Source organism: Oryx dammah, unplaced genomic scaffold (genome assembly GCF_014754425.2).
Source record: "Oryx dammah isolate SB20612 unplaced genomic scaffold, SCBI_Odam_1.1 HiC_scaffold_9, whole genome shotgun sequence".
In the NCBI taxonomy this organism is placed as follows: Eukaryota; Metazoa; Chordata; class Mammalia; order Artiodactyla; family Bovidae; genus Oryx; species Oryx dammah.
Genome location: NW_024070193.1, coordinates 15385534 through 15403087, shown reverse-complemented (window position 1 = coordinate 15403087; position 17554 = coordinate 15385534). Strand labels below are relative to the sequence as shown.

General features: G+C 38.1%; 1 protein-coding gene across 6 annotated transcripts in view; it reads left to right on the top strand.

Moving 5' to 3' along the window:
* Positions 1-17554, top strand: part of ERC2 (ELKS/RAB6-interacting/CAST family member 2) — a 900269-nt gene that overhangs the window by 500198 nt on the left and 382517 nt on the right. For 3 of the 6 annotated variants that reach the window (XM_040246394.1, XM_040246393.1, XM_040246396.1), the window contains 2 exons: positions 1378-1571; positions 7086-7097. In XM_040246394.1, coding sequence (XP_040102328.1) covers positions 1378-1571; positions 7086-7097 — 206 coding nt within the window. The other 3 variants (XM_040246395.1, XM_040246397.1, XM_040246398.1) reach the window with 2 other exon arrangements.

The following is a 17554-nucleotide window of genomic DNA, read 5'->3' as shown; positions in this document are numbered from 1 at the left end:
TATTCCCCATCTATCCTCATGCTTAAATAATATGTTACATGCAAAAATATCCTTAAAATAATTATTTTTTCATAAATAAGAAACTTATTTTTCTTTATACTAATTTTTGAATTTTTTTCTACTAAATCATTGCAAAGACTGTCAACCTTCTAACAGTACTATTAGTCTTAATTTTTCTAACCATGCATGATTCATTTGACCCCACAGTAGTTGTATCTTGCTTGCCTTGTTTTTTCCCTGAAAAAAATTTTTTTAAGTCTATAAAAATCCAATGGACATCTGTTTTACCTGGAAGATAGCAGGACAATTTAAGTCCTAATAAATTGTTAACATTTAATTATTTCACACATGGATTTTGGAGATATATACAAATATGACCTCTCTGAACTTTCTGTGTTGAATGTGCACTGTTGTTAAACTGCTTGTTTTTTCCCTGCCTGCTCTTTGAAGAAGTCAATTAGGAATAATGGGAAACAAGGGGTAGGCAAAACATCGCAGTGCAGTGTTATTTTCATCTGTGGGAATATTTCAGCCAAAAGTTTATTTTGGGAAAAAAAGAAAGCCATAACACACTGTCACACACACACAAAACCACAGATACTTTGGCTGCAAATTATTCTGCAGTATTGTTACTGTGTTGTTGCCTGTGTCTGTTCTCGTGTGTAAAGCTGCCCTCTACCATTACCCCTCATGCATGTGTTTGCGGATTCTTGTCTGTGTGCTTGTTCATGAACTAGCTCATCCTCCTCCCGGTTCAGGTTAATTTAATCAAAGGAACAAGAACGTATGGGTATGACTGTTAGCTGGAAAGGCCTTCTGCGTTTTCAAGCCTTTCTTTCTTTCTACATCTTCTGCTGAAATTTCTCAGTGGAATGAAATGTTCAATGATCAGTCATCCAGTCTCTTATATGTTATCTGGCTTTACACATGCCCTTGATGATTCTTGGAGAAATAATTTAATATTGCTTTATCTCAATTTCTCTGTGTTGGAAAGGAAGCTGTCGGTATGAATCACTTGCTTGACTGTGAGGAGTTGAACTGTCTTAGTTCCTTGCCGAAACACCAGAAATAAGCATATTACTGTCTCTACCTCCACCAAGCCCCCATTTCTTGTAAGGGAAAAAAAGCAAAAAGTAGCATCATTTAATGAATCAAAATAACAACAGTAAAAGAAACCCACCTTAAAAAATCAAGATTTTAAAAAAATAGCTGAAATTTGTGATTTTTCTATTTTGCCTTTTAACTGACAGTATACCCATAATTCTTGATAGTTTGTTTTTTTTTCCCCAAAGTTAATTTCTGGGCCATTGGTGACTGTACTGTCTACTGTTTTAAATTGTTATCTTAACTACATTCTTTAAAAATATAATGTTGAAGGCTCATAATATTGAAGATGACTCCAGGATGAACCCAGAATTTGCAGACCGAATAAAACAGCTTGACAAAGAGGCGTCTTACTACCGTGATGAGTGTGGCAAGGCCCAAGCAGAAGTTGACCGGTTGCTGGAGATCCTCAAGGAGGTGGAGAATGAAAAGAATGACAAGGACAAGAAAATTGCAGAACTTGAGAGGTAAACTTTGCAGTCATGTTGTAAATTGTCAACAGTGAGTGAACATTAGTTGCTTAGTTGTCCATCTCAGGGTGCGGTAAATTTGGAATGTACATTCATATTTTAAGAAAGAAACAGATTGCTTATGAGGAACATGGCCTGTAGGGATGATGATGTGTTTCTGTGAGATACTCAGAAGTTGGTTGGATTATCTTTTGAGGGTTTATATACTTCTTCAGTGTTTGCAAAAATAATAATCAACTTTCTTGAGTGATATCCATAATCTAGCCTTTGGGTCAGCAAAGTGTATAAGAGACTGAAGCTGTGACTACCTGAAACCTCAGTTTTTTCTTATCAAAAACAAGCATTTGTCATTTAGGTTTGTCTTAAGCATAGAATGTGGAAGAATATAGTTGGGAGTTCTTTCAAGACAGGGGAAATGGAAAGGAGCTCATATCCTTTAGATATCTGTTAGCACACCACAGCAAATTCATCTTGGAACTTATCTTTTAAGAGGACCTTATGCCATTTGGTAAATAAATATGTTTAAATAAGGTCTGAGGCAGGCTGAGTTGATAGCAAATTCTGTCTAAAAACAAAGAGGATTATATCAGGGTTCCAGAGTAATTAGATTTTCAGATAAATCTATTGTATTTATGTATAGTATAGACTCTAAGATTGAGCTTTCTATCAATGCTTTTTCCTATATTTCATGTAAGGAAAGAATTTCTGAATAATCTTATGTAACTCCATTACTTCTGAGGATTGCTCACTAGTTCAGCAGTAAGGCAGAATTTGTCTTTCCTAGATTCAGTCCATATGGAAGAGATCAGCAGATTCTGAATAAATCAGTGAATGTTTGCCAGCTCTGATCAAGACACTCATGAAGCTCTAAAGGACCTCAAGGCATATTCAGAATAGCTCTCTATGACCTTGTATTTAGACAAATTGTGATCTTTAGTGACAGAAAGACCTGGGTTCAGGTTTTGCTTCTGCTTCATGCCATCTGTATGACTTTGAATCTTCTTAGAAGTAAATCTCTAACAACCTATTAAAATGTATCACATTTTGCAGGCACCAAGTCCTGGTGTAAGGTGAGGCAGTTATATCCTTATGAACACCTGAATGCTGAAGTGGATTCTCAATATTATCTCACTCTGGATTAAATGGATGGGTTAATTCTTAATAAAATTTCAACATTTTAAAATTTAATGTGTAGTATACCCAAACTCCAAAACATATTTCATTTAAAAATCTTAGCATTAGTTTGATGATAATCTGATTTTTGTTCAGTATGACCCATTTTAGAAATTACATCAAGACTTCTTTTCTGGTAAGAGTACAAATTAAAATCCTTAAGGGCTTCATTTGAATTTCAAAGTGCACAAGTATTCATTCTGTCAGCCTACTGATTATTAAAAATATTATTAATTTAGATGTATCTACATGTCTATTTTGGAACTATATTTTAGGACCAAATTTTTTTCTCAAAAAGATACTTTGAAATCACAGGGAAGTTATGATCATATCTTTCTTATTGCTGAGAAAATTGAGACTTTGAAAGATTGATTAAAAAATTGTGGTCAGAAAAAGAGAAAAGTGTAATGTAGGTTTCCTGACTCCTAGTCCACTTCTCTGAGAAGTGAGCCATAGAGAAGATGCCCTAGATAATATTACTAATAGTAATTATAATTATAATAGATGATATATATTTTTATGCTCACAGTGTACCAGTTACTGTGCTAGGCATTTGACCTGCAAATACTGTATAACATTTAATCCTGCCCACAACACAGGAAATCTCATTGTCATTACTTTATAGATGAGAAAGCATTTTATGGATTAAGTGACTTCCTCAAGGTTGTGGAGTTTATAACAGTCAAAGTCAGGATTCGAACCCAGGTCTGACAAATGAGCAACTGAGAACAGTTCCATCCAAGAATGGGCCAGAAGGAAGAAGCTAGTCCAGTAGCACTCAACAGTCACATAGCTGGCCGAGAGGCATGGCTGCTGGTCCGTGGGAGATCTGCTTCATCTTTACTAGCTTTCAGGAGAGAAAGTGATGTGCCCCACATTTTGAAGGCATTTTTCTACACTAAACCAGCCCTTCAGAACAGTAATTGAAAATCAGGATCAGCTACTATAAATATTTGCATAAAATAACATAACTGTCTAGTTGGACAAACAGGTCTTACTTAGCTGGACGTTATTGCCATTAAATCATCAAGAATATTCACGTTTTTATTTCCTCAATATGGAATGTATTAAAACAACAGTGATTTTACAGGCATTTATCTTTATGTACTTTCTGCACATTTTCTTTATCTCTGCCTTTGCCTCTCCTTAAAGCTGATGCCTCCCAGGCACTGTAATTCATAAAACGTGTGGTGGGACTTGACTCCGTCCCAGTTCTCTGCCTGCCTGTGTCTCGCGTCCAGAAGCAGAGAATAGTCTGGGAAATGTCTGAGCCCAGACCCAGAAGGAGGTGGGGGGGTGGAGATCAAGAGGGGAAGTTTCTTGGGAAAAGGAGAGCTCAGCCTTGGCCTGCTTTTCTGACACATTATCTGCTCAGTTACATGTGTATTCTGACCAAGGCATCTTCCTTGAATTGTAAGACAGTCCTTTTCAAATTGGGCAGTATCTCTATTTGCTGGCTTAAACTACAAAATTCATACCTCATAATGTTGGGAACTAAAGATTACTTAGCAATGTGACATATATCTCCATTTTGGAGTCATAGAGGAGTGTTTGCAATTAAGTTTGTGATTTTGAAAACCAAGAAATTGAACTTGAAATAAATCTGTGGTCTCTGGTCTGTAATGTGACCTACCAGAGCAAATAGACCTTTTTTAAAAAAGCAGCTTGTGTTCTAAAATACTCCAGAACTTCAGTCATGTGCAGTGCAAGGTATGGGCTTAAGAATAACTCAAATGACACTGATACTGGCCTACTTCTTTCTCAGAGGGCAATTTTTGTTTGCTTTGTTTTCCGTTAATATTCTAGTTTTTTTTTTTTTTTTACTTTCTCCATGATAAAACATTCTAAATAGCACATGCCTGGTACTTATATGGATGCATTTACCTGTGAAATTCCACGCGAATGTTGTTTTTCACAGCCATTAAAGATTCTGCTTTTCAAAGTGCATATTGCTCGTGTGGTCCCCATGTGCCCTTCTGTGCATAAACTCTTCGACTTGATGCTGATGGCCCAGTAGGAGTTTCTGCCTTGGACTGCAGGCTGCTCTGGGGGCAGTTACACAGTGTAGCTGGGGGACTTTGAGTAGTCCCTGAGAGTTGGTCCAAATCAGGCCAAAGTCTTTATGTGATCACCAATGATAGGTATCTTGTATGTGCACAATTGAGTAGCTAATTCATTAGAGGCAATGAAATATGTAGTTTTCCTGTGTCATTGCCCATCAAGGTCTCTTAAGTGTTTTATTTAGAGTTTAATCCTTTAGTGCCTTAGGGGAAAGAGAGAGGCAGAGTCTGTCAAACAAAGCTTGCTACCAAGGGATTTCTGGCATCTCACCATGGGAACGAATCAGTCAGGCGACCTTTGATGTAATTATCTTAAATATGTTAGGGGCTTTGTCGGTATTTCTCTAGAGGGCAAGGAATGCCCAAATTGAGCCCTCGATCACATCCCTCCCCACTATGAAGAGGAGAGTGGGTCTCACAGGAGATTTTTACTCCTAAAACATAACATCAGAATAGAAAACAAGATAGCACTTAATTATCTGAATCAGGACTAATGCTACCAGACATTTGGACAATGAGAAATTATGTTAGATGCCTAAAAGTACCTTATCTAAGGTTGAGAAACAGACTGTTATTTTTCCCTCTAAATTTGCTCAATAACATGCTGACATAATTTCTTTGCTGCCTTTCGGAACTCTTTTCACAAAATGTAAACTTAAGCTTTATTTTTTAAAATTATGACAATATGATCTAGAAGTCTCATGGTACATGGAAGAAACTTGATACCAGTTCTATTTGTTTTGATATAAACTCTTCTTTCTAAGTAATTTCCATTAATGTTTGTAAATGCATTTGAAGGAATTTCTTTAAGAAAAAGTGGCAGATGGTTTTATACTAGCCCTAGCCTAGCAGCCTTTTGGGGAAGGTCATGGATATCACAGATGCCTTTGAGGCAGCAAGGGAAACTAGGGTCCCCTGAAAAAAGCAACTAAGTCTTAAATGTTTGCTGGTTATTTTAGTTTAGGATTCCATTCCCTAAAGCTTGGCCAAGGACCTCAGTTTGATATACCCCTGAAAGATTTGAAACAGCAGCTGGGGCTAACATCACTAGAGTACCTACAAAGACCATGGCCTGACTTAACTCTTATATTTGATCAGTTCTACATTTGTTGTCATGAAACACTCTGCAGGGGAGTTTCAGACACAAAGCATTGGATCAATGTTTTCACCAAGAGTTTAATCTAGAATGTTCTACTTGATTTTTATCATTACAGTCAATGCTGTTTTCCTCTGAAATGTTTTTGTTTAAGCTTTCTCCTGAAGATTTGTTTTGCTTTTCCTTTTTGTGTGAAATGCTTCAAACTACTTCTTCATAGTATGGCATAATGGGGTCCCACTGAGCAGATAGCTAATAAGTATTTGTTAACCCACTTGATTTTTTTGCAAAGGGTATTTTGTAGGTTAAGAAAATGAATGCCTTCTATCACTTCTGTGGTAGCCGGAAGAGTATGTAATTTTGTTTTTCTTTTAATTCTTGCTTTGCATAAGAAACTTTATTTTTTGACAGATTAGAAGGCCATGTTATATATTCTACTATAAATTAGTTATCCAGTGTCTGGATATTTGCAATGATGAAGTCTGATCCTCATTTTCACAACTGAAAAAATTGCTCTCAGCTTTGGAAGATAATCTGTCTTGTCTTGGGAGGCTGATAGGCAGGTGGCACTTCACCTGAAGGTGTCCTCATAGTCTCTGATCTTGTGAGGTGCAGTGCCCTATGAGCACCTGAAATGTAAACCTTTAAGTAGAAAGCCAGATTGCTCAGGTCCATTTGATTTTTAACAGTGAAGGAAAAATATCTCATAGGATATAGTCTTCCAACTTACTGGTTCTAGTAAAATCTTTCTGACATAAATGGTTACCACTTTTCTAATACCTTAGTAGTTTCCATTTCAGTTTATTAAATAATAAAATTTTACACACACGCAGATAGGAACTTCTTCTATAAATATTCATCCAGAAAAGGGCAGATTGTGCCATTGGGTTGCTGGAATACACCTCTGGTTCACATCAGTGCTTGAGATTATATGAATGACAGACTGGTTTCTTATATGTAATAATTAGTATAATTACTTACAGTGTGTGCCAGGCTTTTTGGGTGGTAATATCAGATAAAAGTTGGTTTATTGTCCTTCATTTGGTTATGAAACCTGCTAATGTAACTTCTGTTGGCTGTATGTTTAAAACTAATGCGTTTCCTTCCTTTTATTCTCTTTTGCTATCCCTTTTCCTTTCTGCTTATCCTCCAAATTGCCGCTTTCACCCTTGCTCCAATCAGCTTGACTCTCAGGTCAGTACTTTCAGTTTTTCTTCTAACTGCCTTTCTCTCCTAAGCTCAATTTATTGCTTGCACTTGTTTAACAAACACATTTCTGAAATGGTTTTCCTCTGGCAGCCACTTTTTTTTTTTTTTTTCATTTCATCTCATGCCTAAGGAATGTTTACTTTATGAGAAGACTGTATAGGTGGGAAAAGGCAAAGAAGATGATGAAAATAGATCACTATTGGATTATTTGATACTTTCTCTTCCTCGATTATAAAATCAGTGAAAGAAATCATTGTGAAAGCTCCCAAGTGCATTTCTCCTGAGCAGCTTAGAAAATTAGCTACATGATATTAAACTGTGGAGCAGTGGAAAAATCAAATGCAGGATGCTAAATTTAACCTAGGAGAACAAAAGCTTTGCTCATGATGCAGCAACTTAAAAGCTAAATTTAATAGTGCAAACCATTCAGACTTTTCGCTTAATAAATCACTGTGTTTTGAAAGATTGATAATACTTTTTTAAAGTCACTTTTGAAAATTGTCAGTGTGTTAGTAACATATTGTACACACATGTTATTTCCTGTCATTGTTTTGGTTATAAACTTTTTAACTTCACTTTTATTAGCCATAAGATATACTTTAATTCCCTAGGGCATAGCATATGGAGCCAAATGTAAACTAAATTCCTTGTTGACTGTGTGCACCCCAGTATTAAGAAGCAAAGTGGACATTTTGTTTGAAAATACATCCCAGGTTTGCTTTCTCTAACACAGGGGGCTCGAGTCAATAATTGGTTCTTCTTTAAGTCCAGCGAAACTTTTCCTTTCAATGATATATAATAATATCCAGTGATTTGTTTATCATTCAATCAATGAATATGCTACAAGATGCTCATTGTATGATCTGGGCTACCTGGACTTTAAAAAAAAGATTCAAATTAAGAATCATAAAGCTTGCTTTTGAAAAAAGAAGCTATATTATTTTCTTTCCAGTATTCAGGATATGCACCCTTGTATTCTGTCCTCTGCTCATCACCTAAGCCAGTAGTGAATAATTCCAAAACCAGGCCTCCTACCCGCACACCAGTTCTCCCCACCCACCACCCATTGCCTGCTCCAAACTCAGTGGTGAGGCTCATAGTCCTTGAAACTGAAACCACTGGTCTGCCCTTTCCGCATACCACACTGGGTGTCCCACAGGAACTGCCTTGAACTTCATCACAGTGAAGGAAGCCCGTTATTAGTAGTTCCCAAAACAAAGATCTGTACAGAGATTAAAGGCATGGCCCTACAGAACTGCTCTCAATGAAACCCTAATGACTGTTAATTCATTTGTTGGTGCCCCTATGTGCAGAAACAGGCATAGTAATGAGAGTAGGGAAGGAGGGCCTTGGCTCCATGGCATCCAAACCCTTGCTCCAAGTTTTGGATTTGCTCATTTAAGAGCCTTTAAGCTTTTCTCCTTGCCTGTCTTTTTTGTTTTCTTTCCTTTGCCTTCCTTTAGCTATCCCTAATCTGCACCTGTTGATATTTAAACCCTTGAGACCAGGGACCCCTTTCATTCTCACACCTCAGGTTCCCAGCCTTCAGATGCTGTCCATAGGCGTTTTACTGTGTCTTTTATGTGCAGGAACTGTATTGTGCAGTATTTAGTTTTCTTTTCCTTTTGTGTAGCGAATGAATATGAACTCAGACTCTCAGAAAATGGGATGCAGGTTTAGGGCTTGGAGAGTTTGTGGGTATTAGGCGTTCTCTAGACAAGGGTGTGCTGATTGGGTTTGATAAAATGTGCAGGCCAACTCGACACTACAGTGGGAGAACTACAGTGGTCAACACAAGATTCCAGTCATTTCAGTATCATTTAACCTCCTGCCCCGGTGAACACAGTGGAGAAAATAAACAATCACTGTGAACAGTCTGTAGTTATATTTTTAGTGTAGGAAGGCTTGGGCAGCCCCACTTTTCTGGAAACCAGTCTGTGGAGTCCTCGAAATTTTCTGAGCTTTGACAAGTTTCCAGAGTTAACTTTGCTTTTTGTCCAACCCCTTCCAAGTTTATCAGCTAAGGCAAAATGAAATGTAACAATTGAATACAGGATCTCTGGCCTTGGTGCTTTCTTTATGTAGTGCACAGTTGAGATACCACATATTTGTGTTTGTACATATACATATTTATGTGTATACATTTATCACATATATTTTATAAATATCTGATCTTTCTTACTGTAAAAGTATATAGTCTTCCCTGTGGCTCTTTATCTTCCAATCCAAAGTTTGAAAACATCACTAACTTTTGGGTCTTGCTATGGACTCTATGAGAAAGTCTCCCTTCCATCTATTTTTTTCTTTTTTTGGAAGTTAAAAAAAAAATTTTATTTCGGAAAGAATGGATACATGTACATGTATGGCTGAGTCCATCTATTTTTAAAAAGTCGTCTCATTTCTTTTTCAAACTCTGTGTAGTATCTCATGCTTAAATTCAGGTAGACAGATGTTAAGTATACGGTTTGGTAAAATGCAAATATCATATTCTAAACCTATTTAGGGTCTTGCTCCAGAAAACTCCACTTCTTTCAAGAACCTCTTTACCCACAAACCAGTGGGAAGCTAGAGAGGTTTAGCAAGATCCTGCTTTGTACTCAGGGGTGGGTTTATGTGATGTGTGCTCATTTCTAGGCACTATTTGTGAGATTAGCTTGTGACTTATGAGAGCCGAGATTATCTAGGTAAATGTATGCAGCAGTTCACCAAAAAAAGGAAAAGTATCCTTAGGGATTCAGTCCAAAATCCTTCCAGAGAATCAACGAAGTCAAACCAGAAAGTGCAGACCTCTCCTGGCCTTTCCCAGTCTCCAGTTTGCTGTGGATGCTAGGTCAGCTGCTTTATTGTTTGTGACTCTGTATCCCCCCCGAGAGAGGAAATAGCTGTTTTTGGAGTGGGTTTTCTGGGATTCTCACGCACATGTCTGATAGAGGGGCTGTTGGTGAAGGGCCTTGTGCATCTCCCTGACAAGCAGGCTCAAGCTGATGGCTGGCACCTGGCAGCAGGCGGGCGCTCATTGTTACAATCTCTTCAAACACTTCTACCAAAATAAACTCTTTGTAATGTTTCCCCAGAGTTGCAAACAGTACTCTCAACTCTTCCTTCTTCTTGCAAAAGATGAAGTTCGCTACTCCTGGACCTCAGAGGCCTATTGCCCAAAGTAATAATGAAAAATACCTTGCCCAGAGTATCCTGCAGTTTGCTCTTTGCTAGGGTCAGTTCTTGGACCCGTTACCTCCACAAAGACAGAATAAATACCTCCTGTGTGCTAGGCAGGGCACTACATGCTGGCCTGGCATTTCAAAGAATACGTGATGAAAAACTGACCAAACTGTTTAAGAAATGCTATGTATTACATTCATTTTTATATTCACAATGCACCTTGATATTAGTAGTAGGAATAACAGAAATAGCAGCAACAGTAATAACTGAACACTAACTACATGCCGGTACTGATTTAGTCATTTCTGAGTAGTATTTACTTCTCATAACAACTGTCATTTCTTCCATACTAGAGAAAAAGAAACCGAAGGTCATAAAATATAAATATCATGCTAAAGTTAATATAGCTAGTAAGCAATGGTATTGGGGTTCCTCTCCAAAAACTAACCCTTTCAGACTTACTTTAAAAAAAATTTTTTTTTTTGGCCACTTCTCCAGTTGCATAATAAAGACTGTGAGAGGCCAATAGGAAGTAAACTTGTGCAATTGTGTTTAATCCATGATTTCCCAAATGCTGTGTTCGTAGGTTGTATCCCTTGAGGCATTTTGGGGGGACTGCTGTCTGTTATGCAGCCAGCCTTTTCCTTCATCCTGAGATTCATGCCCTCCCTCCCCATCCTCCCCACATTTCCTATCCTGAGCTGGTTCCTTGTGCACAGATCCTGCCCTGGCAGGGCAACCTGAACTCTCATCTCCTCCCCAAGTGCCTCCAGCAGAGGCAGTTTCTCCCTGTCTTGATCTCCTCAGAGCTTTATCGAACCCTTTTCCTTGACCCGTGTCATATCCTAGCTTGAATTAGGGTAGTTAATCATTACACTGTGTCTCCCAGTAGACAGTGGCCTCCTCTGACACTGCCTGAGTCTCCAGCTGCATGTGACGCTGTGCCACACACTGGAGGTGGCAGTTCATACTCCTGAATGTTGTTGACTGCATGTCTGTTGAAGAAAGGAACTTCCATTAACTTTGTCTCACTTCTACCCTTTACGTGGTCCTTACAGAAACTTGCTGGTCAGCTTTTTCTGGAGATTGAGTTGACTGCCCTGGATATCATGTCTAGCTTCAGCAGGAAGCTCTAAGAAAAGATGAGTGGTACCGATTTTCTATCATCAAATAAGATGCTTGAAATTTCATGAAAAATAAAGACACAAGTAAAACGGGAGGGAAAAGATCTCTTTCTGAACTTACCTCATTCTCTCCTTCCCTTCATCCCTCCTTCCTTTGTTCCCTCTTCCCTCCCTCCATATTCCTTTTCTCCCTCTTCCTCTTTTCCTCCCCACCCCACTCCTTTCTAGATTATTCATTAAAAATCCTTCTCCATGCAAGAGTCTGTGCTGGGTGTCAAGGATATAGCATGACTCCCTCCCCTCACTGAATGCAAAGACCAGTACTTCCTATAAGGAAGGATTTGGCGACTAAGAAAAATAGTTTGTGCCATTTATACTAATAACTGGAAAAACTAGGTTTCAGGTGTTTTTAAAAATTCCTTTTCCTGTTGGCATTGAGGAGGTTATCCACAGGTCAGAAAATCATTTCCCTCTTTAAAGCTGCCTTATACTATTGCTGACATTTCTGGTGAAGTGTCAGAAAATTTTATGCCCAAGCAGAACTGGTAGAGAGCCAGAAATCAGTAGATTTTGCTTTGGGTGCAAATATTTTATTGAGGATGGAAAAAAGTTGTTTTCTCTGATTTACAGCTCCTGCAAACATAAAGTGGGATCTATATTTAGAAATGGTTTTGAACCTTTGAGATGTAGCCAGGGATTGGTTCTTGCACCTTTCTGAACTGGCCTTGGTGGGACTTGCCATGGCTAATGTTTTGCTGAGCCAGCTCCAATTTGTAGAACTAGGGCTTCAAACTCTGTATTATTTTTACTGTTTAACTTCTGCTTAAGTTCTTGCTGTGGCACTCCATCTGTACCTTCCAGAATAGTGAATAGGATGGAAGGAACGCAATTTGCATTGTAATGTGAATATGTTATAGTGCAGGGTGTTCCCAAGGTTCCTCGAAATGAGTAAAACCATTCTCAACTTGCAAATCTGTTAAAACAATGACAGCAGGAAAATCAAGAGAGAGTCCTGGGTAGGCCTATTAATTCCTGGCCCCTGAATAAGAGATGTCAAGTTGGTAGAGGTAACGATTCATTTATATTTTTTCAAAATCTTTTCTTTTCCCTTTTCCTCCCCCTACTCCTGGCTTTTGGTTGGTGCTACCATATGGATGAATATCAGCAAATAGTAAATCTCTCAAGATCTGTTAGCCTTTTCTGTAAATGTTGAGAAGGGGAAGGAATTTTAGAAAAATGGTTTCTCAGTATTATTATAAATCACTTTCTAGAAAAATAATATCTTGTTTCCTTTATATGGCTTTTCTTATGAAATGTGAATTCTGTCACTTCATTACCCACAATACCAGCCTGAGCTGTAGAGAAACCTATCCACTTAGTGACTGGAGCTTTCTTCCATATTGGGTAAACGTGCTTGGACTTTTCACACTGTGTAATGTCACATTTATGTGAAGCCTACATTTTGGGGGAACCAGTTTAAAAAAGAGTGGGTACTGAGTGTGTTCCTTTGAAGAAACTACTTTGTCATTGATGTATCTAACAAAGGCTTTTGAAATTTTCTTTGAAGGTAATTGTGATGATTTCAATATCTGTCAGTCTAAATTTAATTAATACTATATAGTTAAAAATCATTTATAATATTAAAAATATAATAGAATTGTCAGCATGCTGTCGCTTCAGTCGTTTCCAGCTCTTTGTAACCCCATGGACTGTGTAGCCCGCCAGGCTTCTCTGTCCATGGGATTCTCCAGGCAAGAATACAGGAGTAGGGTTGTATTTCCTTCTCCAGGGAATCTTCTAGACCCAGTGATCGAACCTGTGTCTCTTATGTCTCCTGCATTGGCAGGCGGGTCCTTTAACACTAGAGCCACTCTTTGTTTATATAATATTAAATAAACATGAAAAGTAGAATAGAATAGTAAGGCAGAAATTGGCTGGTTTTTCTAAATCAGTTCAGTCGCTCAGTCGTGTCTGACTCTTTGCGACCCCATGAATCGCAGCACGCCAGGCCTCCCTGTCCATCACCATTTCCCGGAGTTCACTAAGAATCACGTCCATCAAGTCCGTGATGCCATTCAGCCATCTCATCCTAGGTCGTCCCCTTCTCCTCCTGCCCCCAATCCCTCCCAGCATCAGAGTCTTTTTCCAATGAGTCAACTCTTCTCATGAGGTCGCCAAAGTACTGGAGCTTCAGCTTTAGCATCATTCCTTCCAAAGGAATCCCAGGGTTGATCTCCTTCAGAATGGACTGGTTGGATCTCCTTGCAGTCCAAGGGACTCTCAAGAGTCTTCTCCAGCACCACAGTTCAAATGCATCAGTTCTTCGGCACTCAGCCTTCTTCACAGTCCAACTCTCACATCCATACATGACCACAGGAAAAACCATAGCCTTGACTGAATGGACCTTAGTCGGCAAAGTAATGTCTCTGCTTTTGAATATGCTATCTAGGTTGGTCATAACTTTTCTTCCAAGGAGTAAGCGTCTTTTAATTTCACGGCTGCAGTCACCATCTGAAGTGATTTTGGAGCCCCCCAAAATAAAAACTGACACTGTTTCCAGTGTTTCCCCATTTATTTCCCATGAAGTGATGGGACCAGATGCCATGATCTTCGTTTTCTGAATGTTGAGCTTTACGCCAACTTTTTCTCTCTCCTTTTTCACTTTAATCAAGAGGCTTTTTAGTTCCTCTTCACTTTCTGCCATAAGGGTGGTGTCATCTGCATATCTGAGGTTATTGATATTTCTCCCGGCAATCTTGATTCCAGCTTGTGTTTCTTCCAGTCCAGCGTTTCTCATGATGTACTCTGTATAGAAGTTAAATAAGCAGGGTGACAATATACAGCCTTGATGTACTCCTTTTCCTGTTTGGAACCAGTCTGTTGTTCCATGTCCAGTTCCAACTGTTGCTTCCTGACCTGCATACAGATTTCTCAAGAGGCAAGTTAGGTGGTCTGGTATTCCCAACTCTCATAATTTTCCACAGTTTATTGTAATCCACACAGTCAAAGGCTTTGGCATAGTCAATAAAGCAGAAATAGATGTTTTTCTGGAACTCTCTTGCTTTTTCCATGATCCAGCAGATATTGGCAATTTGATCTCTGGTTCCTCTCTCTTTTCTAAAACCAGCTTGAACATCAGGGAGTTCACGGTTCACGTATTGCTGAAGCCTGGCTTAGAGAATTTTGAGCATGACTTTACTAGTGTGTGAAATGAGTGCAATTGTGCGGTAGTTTGAGCATTCTTTGACATTGCCTTTCTTTGGGATTGGAATGAAAACTGACCTTTTCCAGTCCTGTGGCCACTGCTGAGTTTTCCAAATTTGCTGGCATATTGAGTACAGCACTTTCACAGCATCATCTTTCAGGATTTGAAACAGCTCAACTGGAATTCCATCAACTCCACTAGCTTTGTTTGTAGTGATGCTTTCTAAGGCCCACTTGACTTCACATTCCAAGATGTCTGGCTCTAGATTAGTGATCACATCATCATGACTATCTGGGTCGTGAAGATCTTTTTTGTATAGTCCTGTGTATTCTTGCCACCTCTTCTTTTTTCTAGGGATGCAACTATTTAATGGAGATGGAAAAAAGTTCTTTTTCCTAAATCGCAGCTCCTGCAAAAAGTGGGCTACACAGAACCATTTTCTGTAGAAAAACTTGGGAAACTATCAAGTAGGTGGGGAAAATGGGAAAATGGAAACAAATTTCCCATTGAAGAATCTCTTTTTGCTCCTTTTTCAGCCCAAGAACAGTGAGACTTAGGTTTTAACTCCAATTTGCCCATTGATTTTTTTTCTTCCATTTTTTCTAATTGATAACATTGTTAATATAAGTGTTGTCATATTGGCATGTACAGCTGAGTATACAATAAATTATGCTTTACAGTAATTTTTTCAAGGAAAGCTGAAAATGTATGATTCGCACAGCATGTTGAAAAACTGTAAGACCCCACACATGACTGGGAAGATGTGATGTGAATATAAGTAACTCTTGAGACATTTTAATGTGGGGTAAGGGCAGAACTTCATACAGAGAATTGCTTTCCAAAATTTTATTTCATGTCCTAGAAAAATCTATTTAGAAAGTTTTGAGAATGTAATCGCCACCTTTCTCAGATGGGAAAGTGAAGTAAGGAAATAGTCTCTCTCTGGTTTTTGGTATTGGTCAACTGGAATATTCCCATGGCTGGACAGATCTCGACGTGATGTGTGAGTTGAAGTGTAAGAGAGTGGTTTTAAATTTAACTTCAGAGTCCTCTGCTATTTAATCATATGTCAGTTTGATGGTTCCAAGGACAGCATGATATGTTGCTCACAGATAATTACTGTAGAGACAATGAGTTGGTATAATAATGAATAGCTGGAGAATCTTCTGATAACCTGTGATGAGTGGGCCTTGGTGAGAAACACTCACTGGGCAATTGGCACATAGGTGTCCTATCACTTTGGTGAGTGTGGGTGCTCTTCTGCTAGTTAAACATGCAAAGTAGGGGCTTTTTAGGGATTCTTGAGCAGATAAAAAAGCACTACTCTTCGATGTTACATGTGTTAGCTACCCCAGACCTGCTATTACTTTATGTTAGCATTTCACTCATAATCCAGGTTATTCAAACTGATATTTGTTGTCAGAATATTACATATAGAAAATTAAATAAACTCGAACCTAAGAAACAACATTGGCATTTCTGTGGAATGACAGACACAAGTCCTCATGTCTTTAAGCCTCTCTCCGTGTCTGTAAAATGGAGACAGTTGTATTACAGCTCCTCTCATGAGCTTACAGTCAAGATGCATTTCAGTGTGGAGAACAGTCTGGCACAGAGTAGATGTTCATTAAGTGGTGATGGTCGTGGTTGTCATGGTTATGGATAATGTTGAAGGCTATCCTGCTGAGAGTAACAGGGAGTTTGTGCAAGAGAGAAGTAGAAGATGATCCTGTCAAGGCAACTTCCTTTGTTTACCTAGTTGGAAATAACTGAGTTGCTGGAATAAAGATTGTAGACTTTTTTCTCCCATTAGCCACTGAGAGATTTTGAGGGAAAGGTTAAAAACAGCATCATTCTTCTAAATACTGAATGCTTTATTCCTGAGAAATATGAACATGTGAACTAGAAAATGTCATGCTTATTGAAAAGTGATGCATCTATCTATATGTGTGTACACACACACACACACACACATACTTATAAGTTAATTGACTCAATGCATGTTTGTCTTACATAAGGTTGTCTTACATTAGGTTTTTCTTAAACTAGAAAACTAGATAGCCAGGATTTGGCCAAAACCTTTTTATATCCATGCATAAAAGTACAGATACTTAGTTCGGAGGACAGGCCAAGTAGCCAACTGTGTTCCTTCATCCATTTATTTTCTTTCTTTATTAACTTATGCACTTTCATCAAGTAGTAATTGTATGTCTGCTTTGTTGCAGATATAACCAAAACAGTTCTTGAAAGTAGCATGTAGAGAGATGGAAGCCAATAGATAGGATTTGTAGTATATTTATGTACGTGTCATAATATAATATAACTATTCTGCACATAAATTTCCTTTATTTTAAACAAAATATCTTTATAGGTCTTCTCAAATTCATACATAAAAAGCTTTCTGTTCCTTTTTACCTCTATATACAGTTCCATTGTACCTGTCTCCTCCTAAAGGACTTATAGATTGTTTCAAGTCTTTCCCTTTTATGCAGACTGCTATGATTAATAACTGAGTAGACTTAATTTCCTATATATGTATATGTAGGAATATATCTGTAGGATAAAGGTATAGATGTGAAATTGTAAGGACAGTGTATTTCTAGTTTTGCTACATTTTGCTGGTTGCCTTCTACAGAGACTAAACCATTTAGTCCTATGAGCAGTATGTAAGATTGTTTTTTGTTTTTCCCCCTTACATTAATTCCGTCTATGCCATGTGGTTTGTAAGCTTTTTGATCTCTGTCAGTATGGAAGGTGAACCATGGCATTTAGGTGTATTTTTCATTTGCTTTTATTACCTGTGAAGTTGTTTACCTTTAAGTATGTTAATAATTTTTCATATTTGTTTGTTGGCTTTTTTTCTTATTTATTTGCAGAAGCTCTTTGTATGACTCATTTGTCTGTAATTTGAATTTTAAATGCTCCCCCAGCTACTTTGTCTTTGTTGTTGT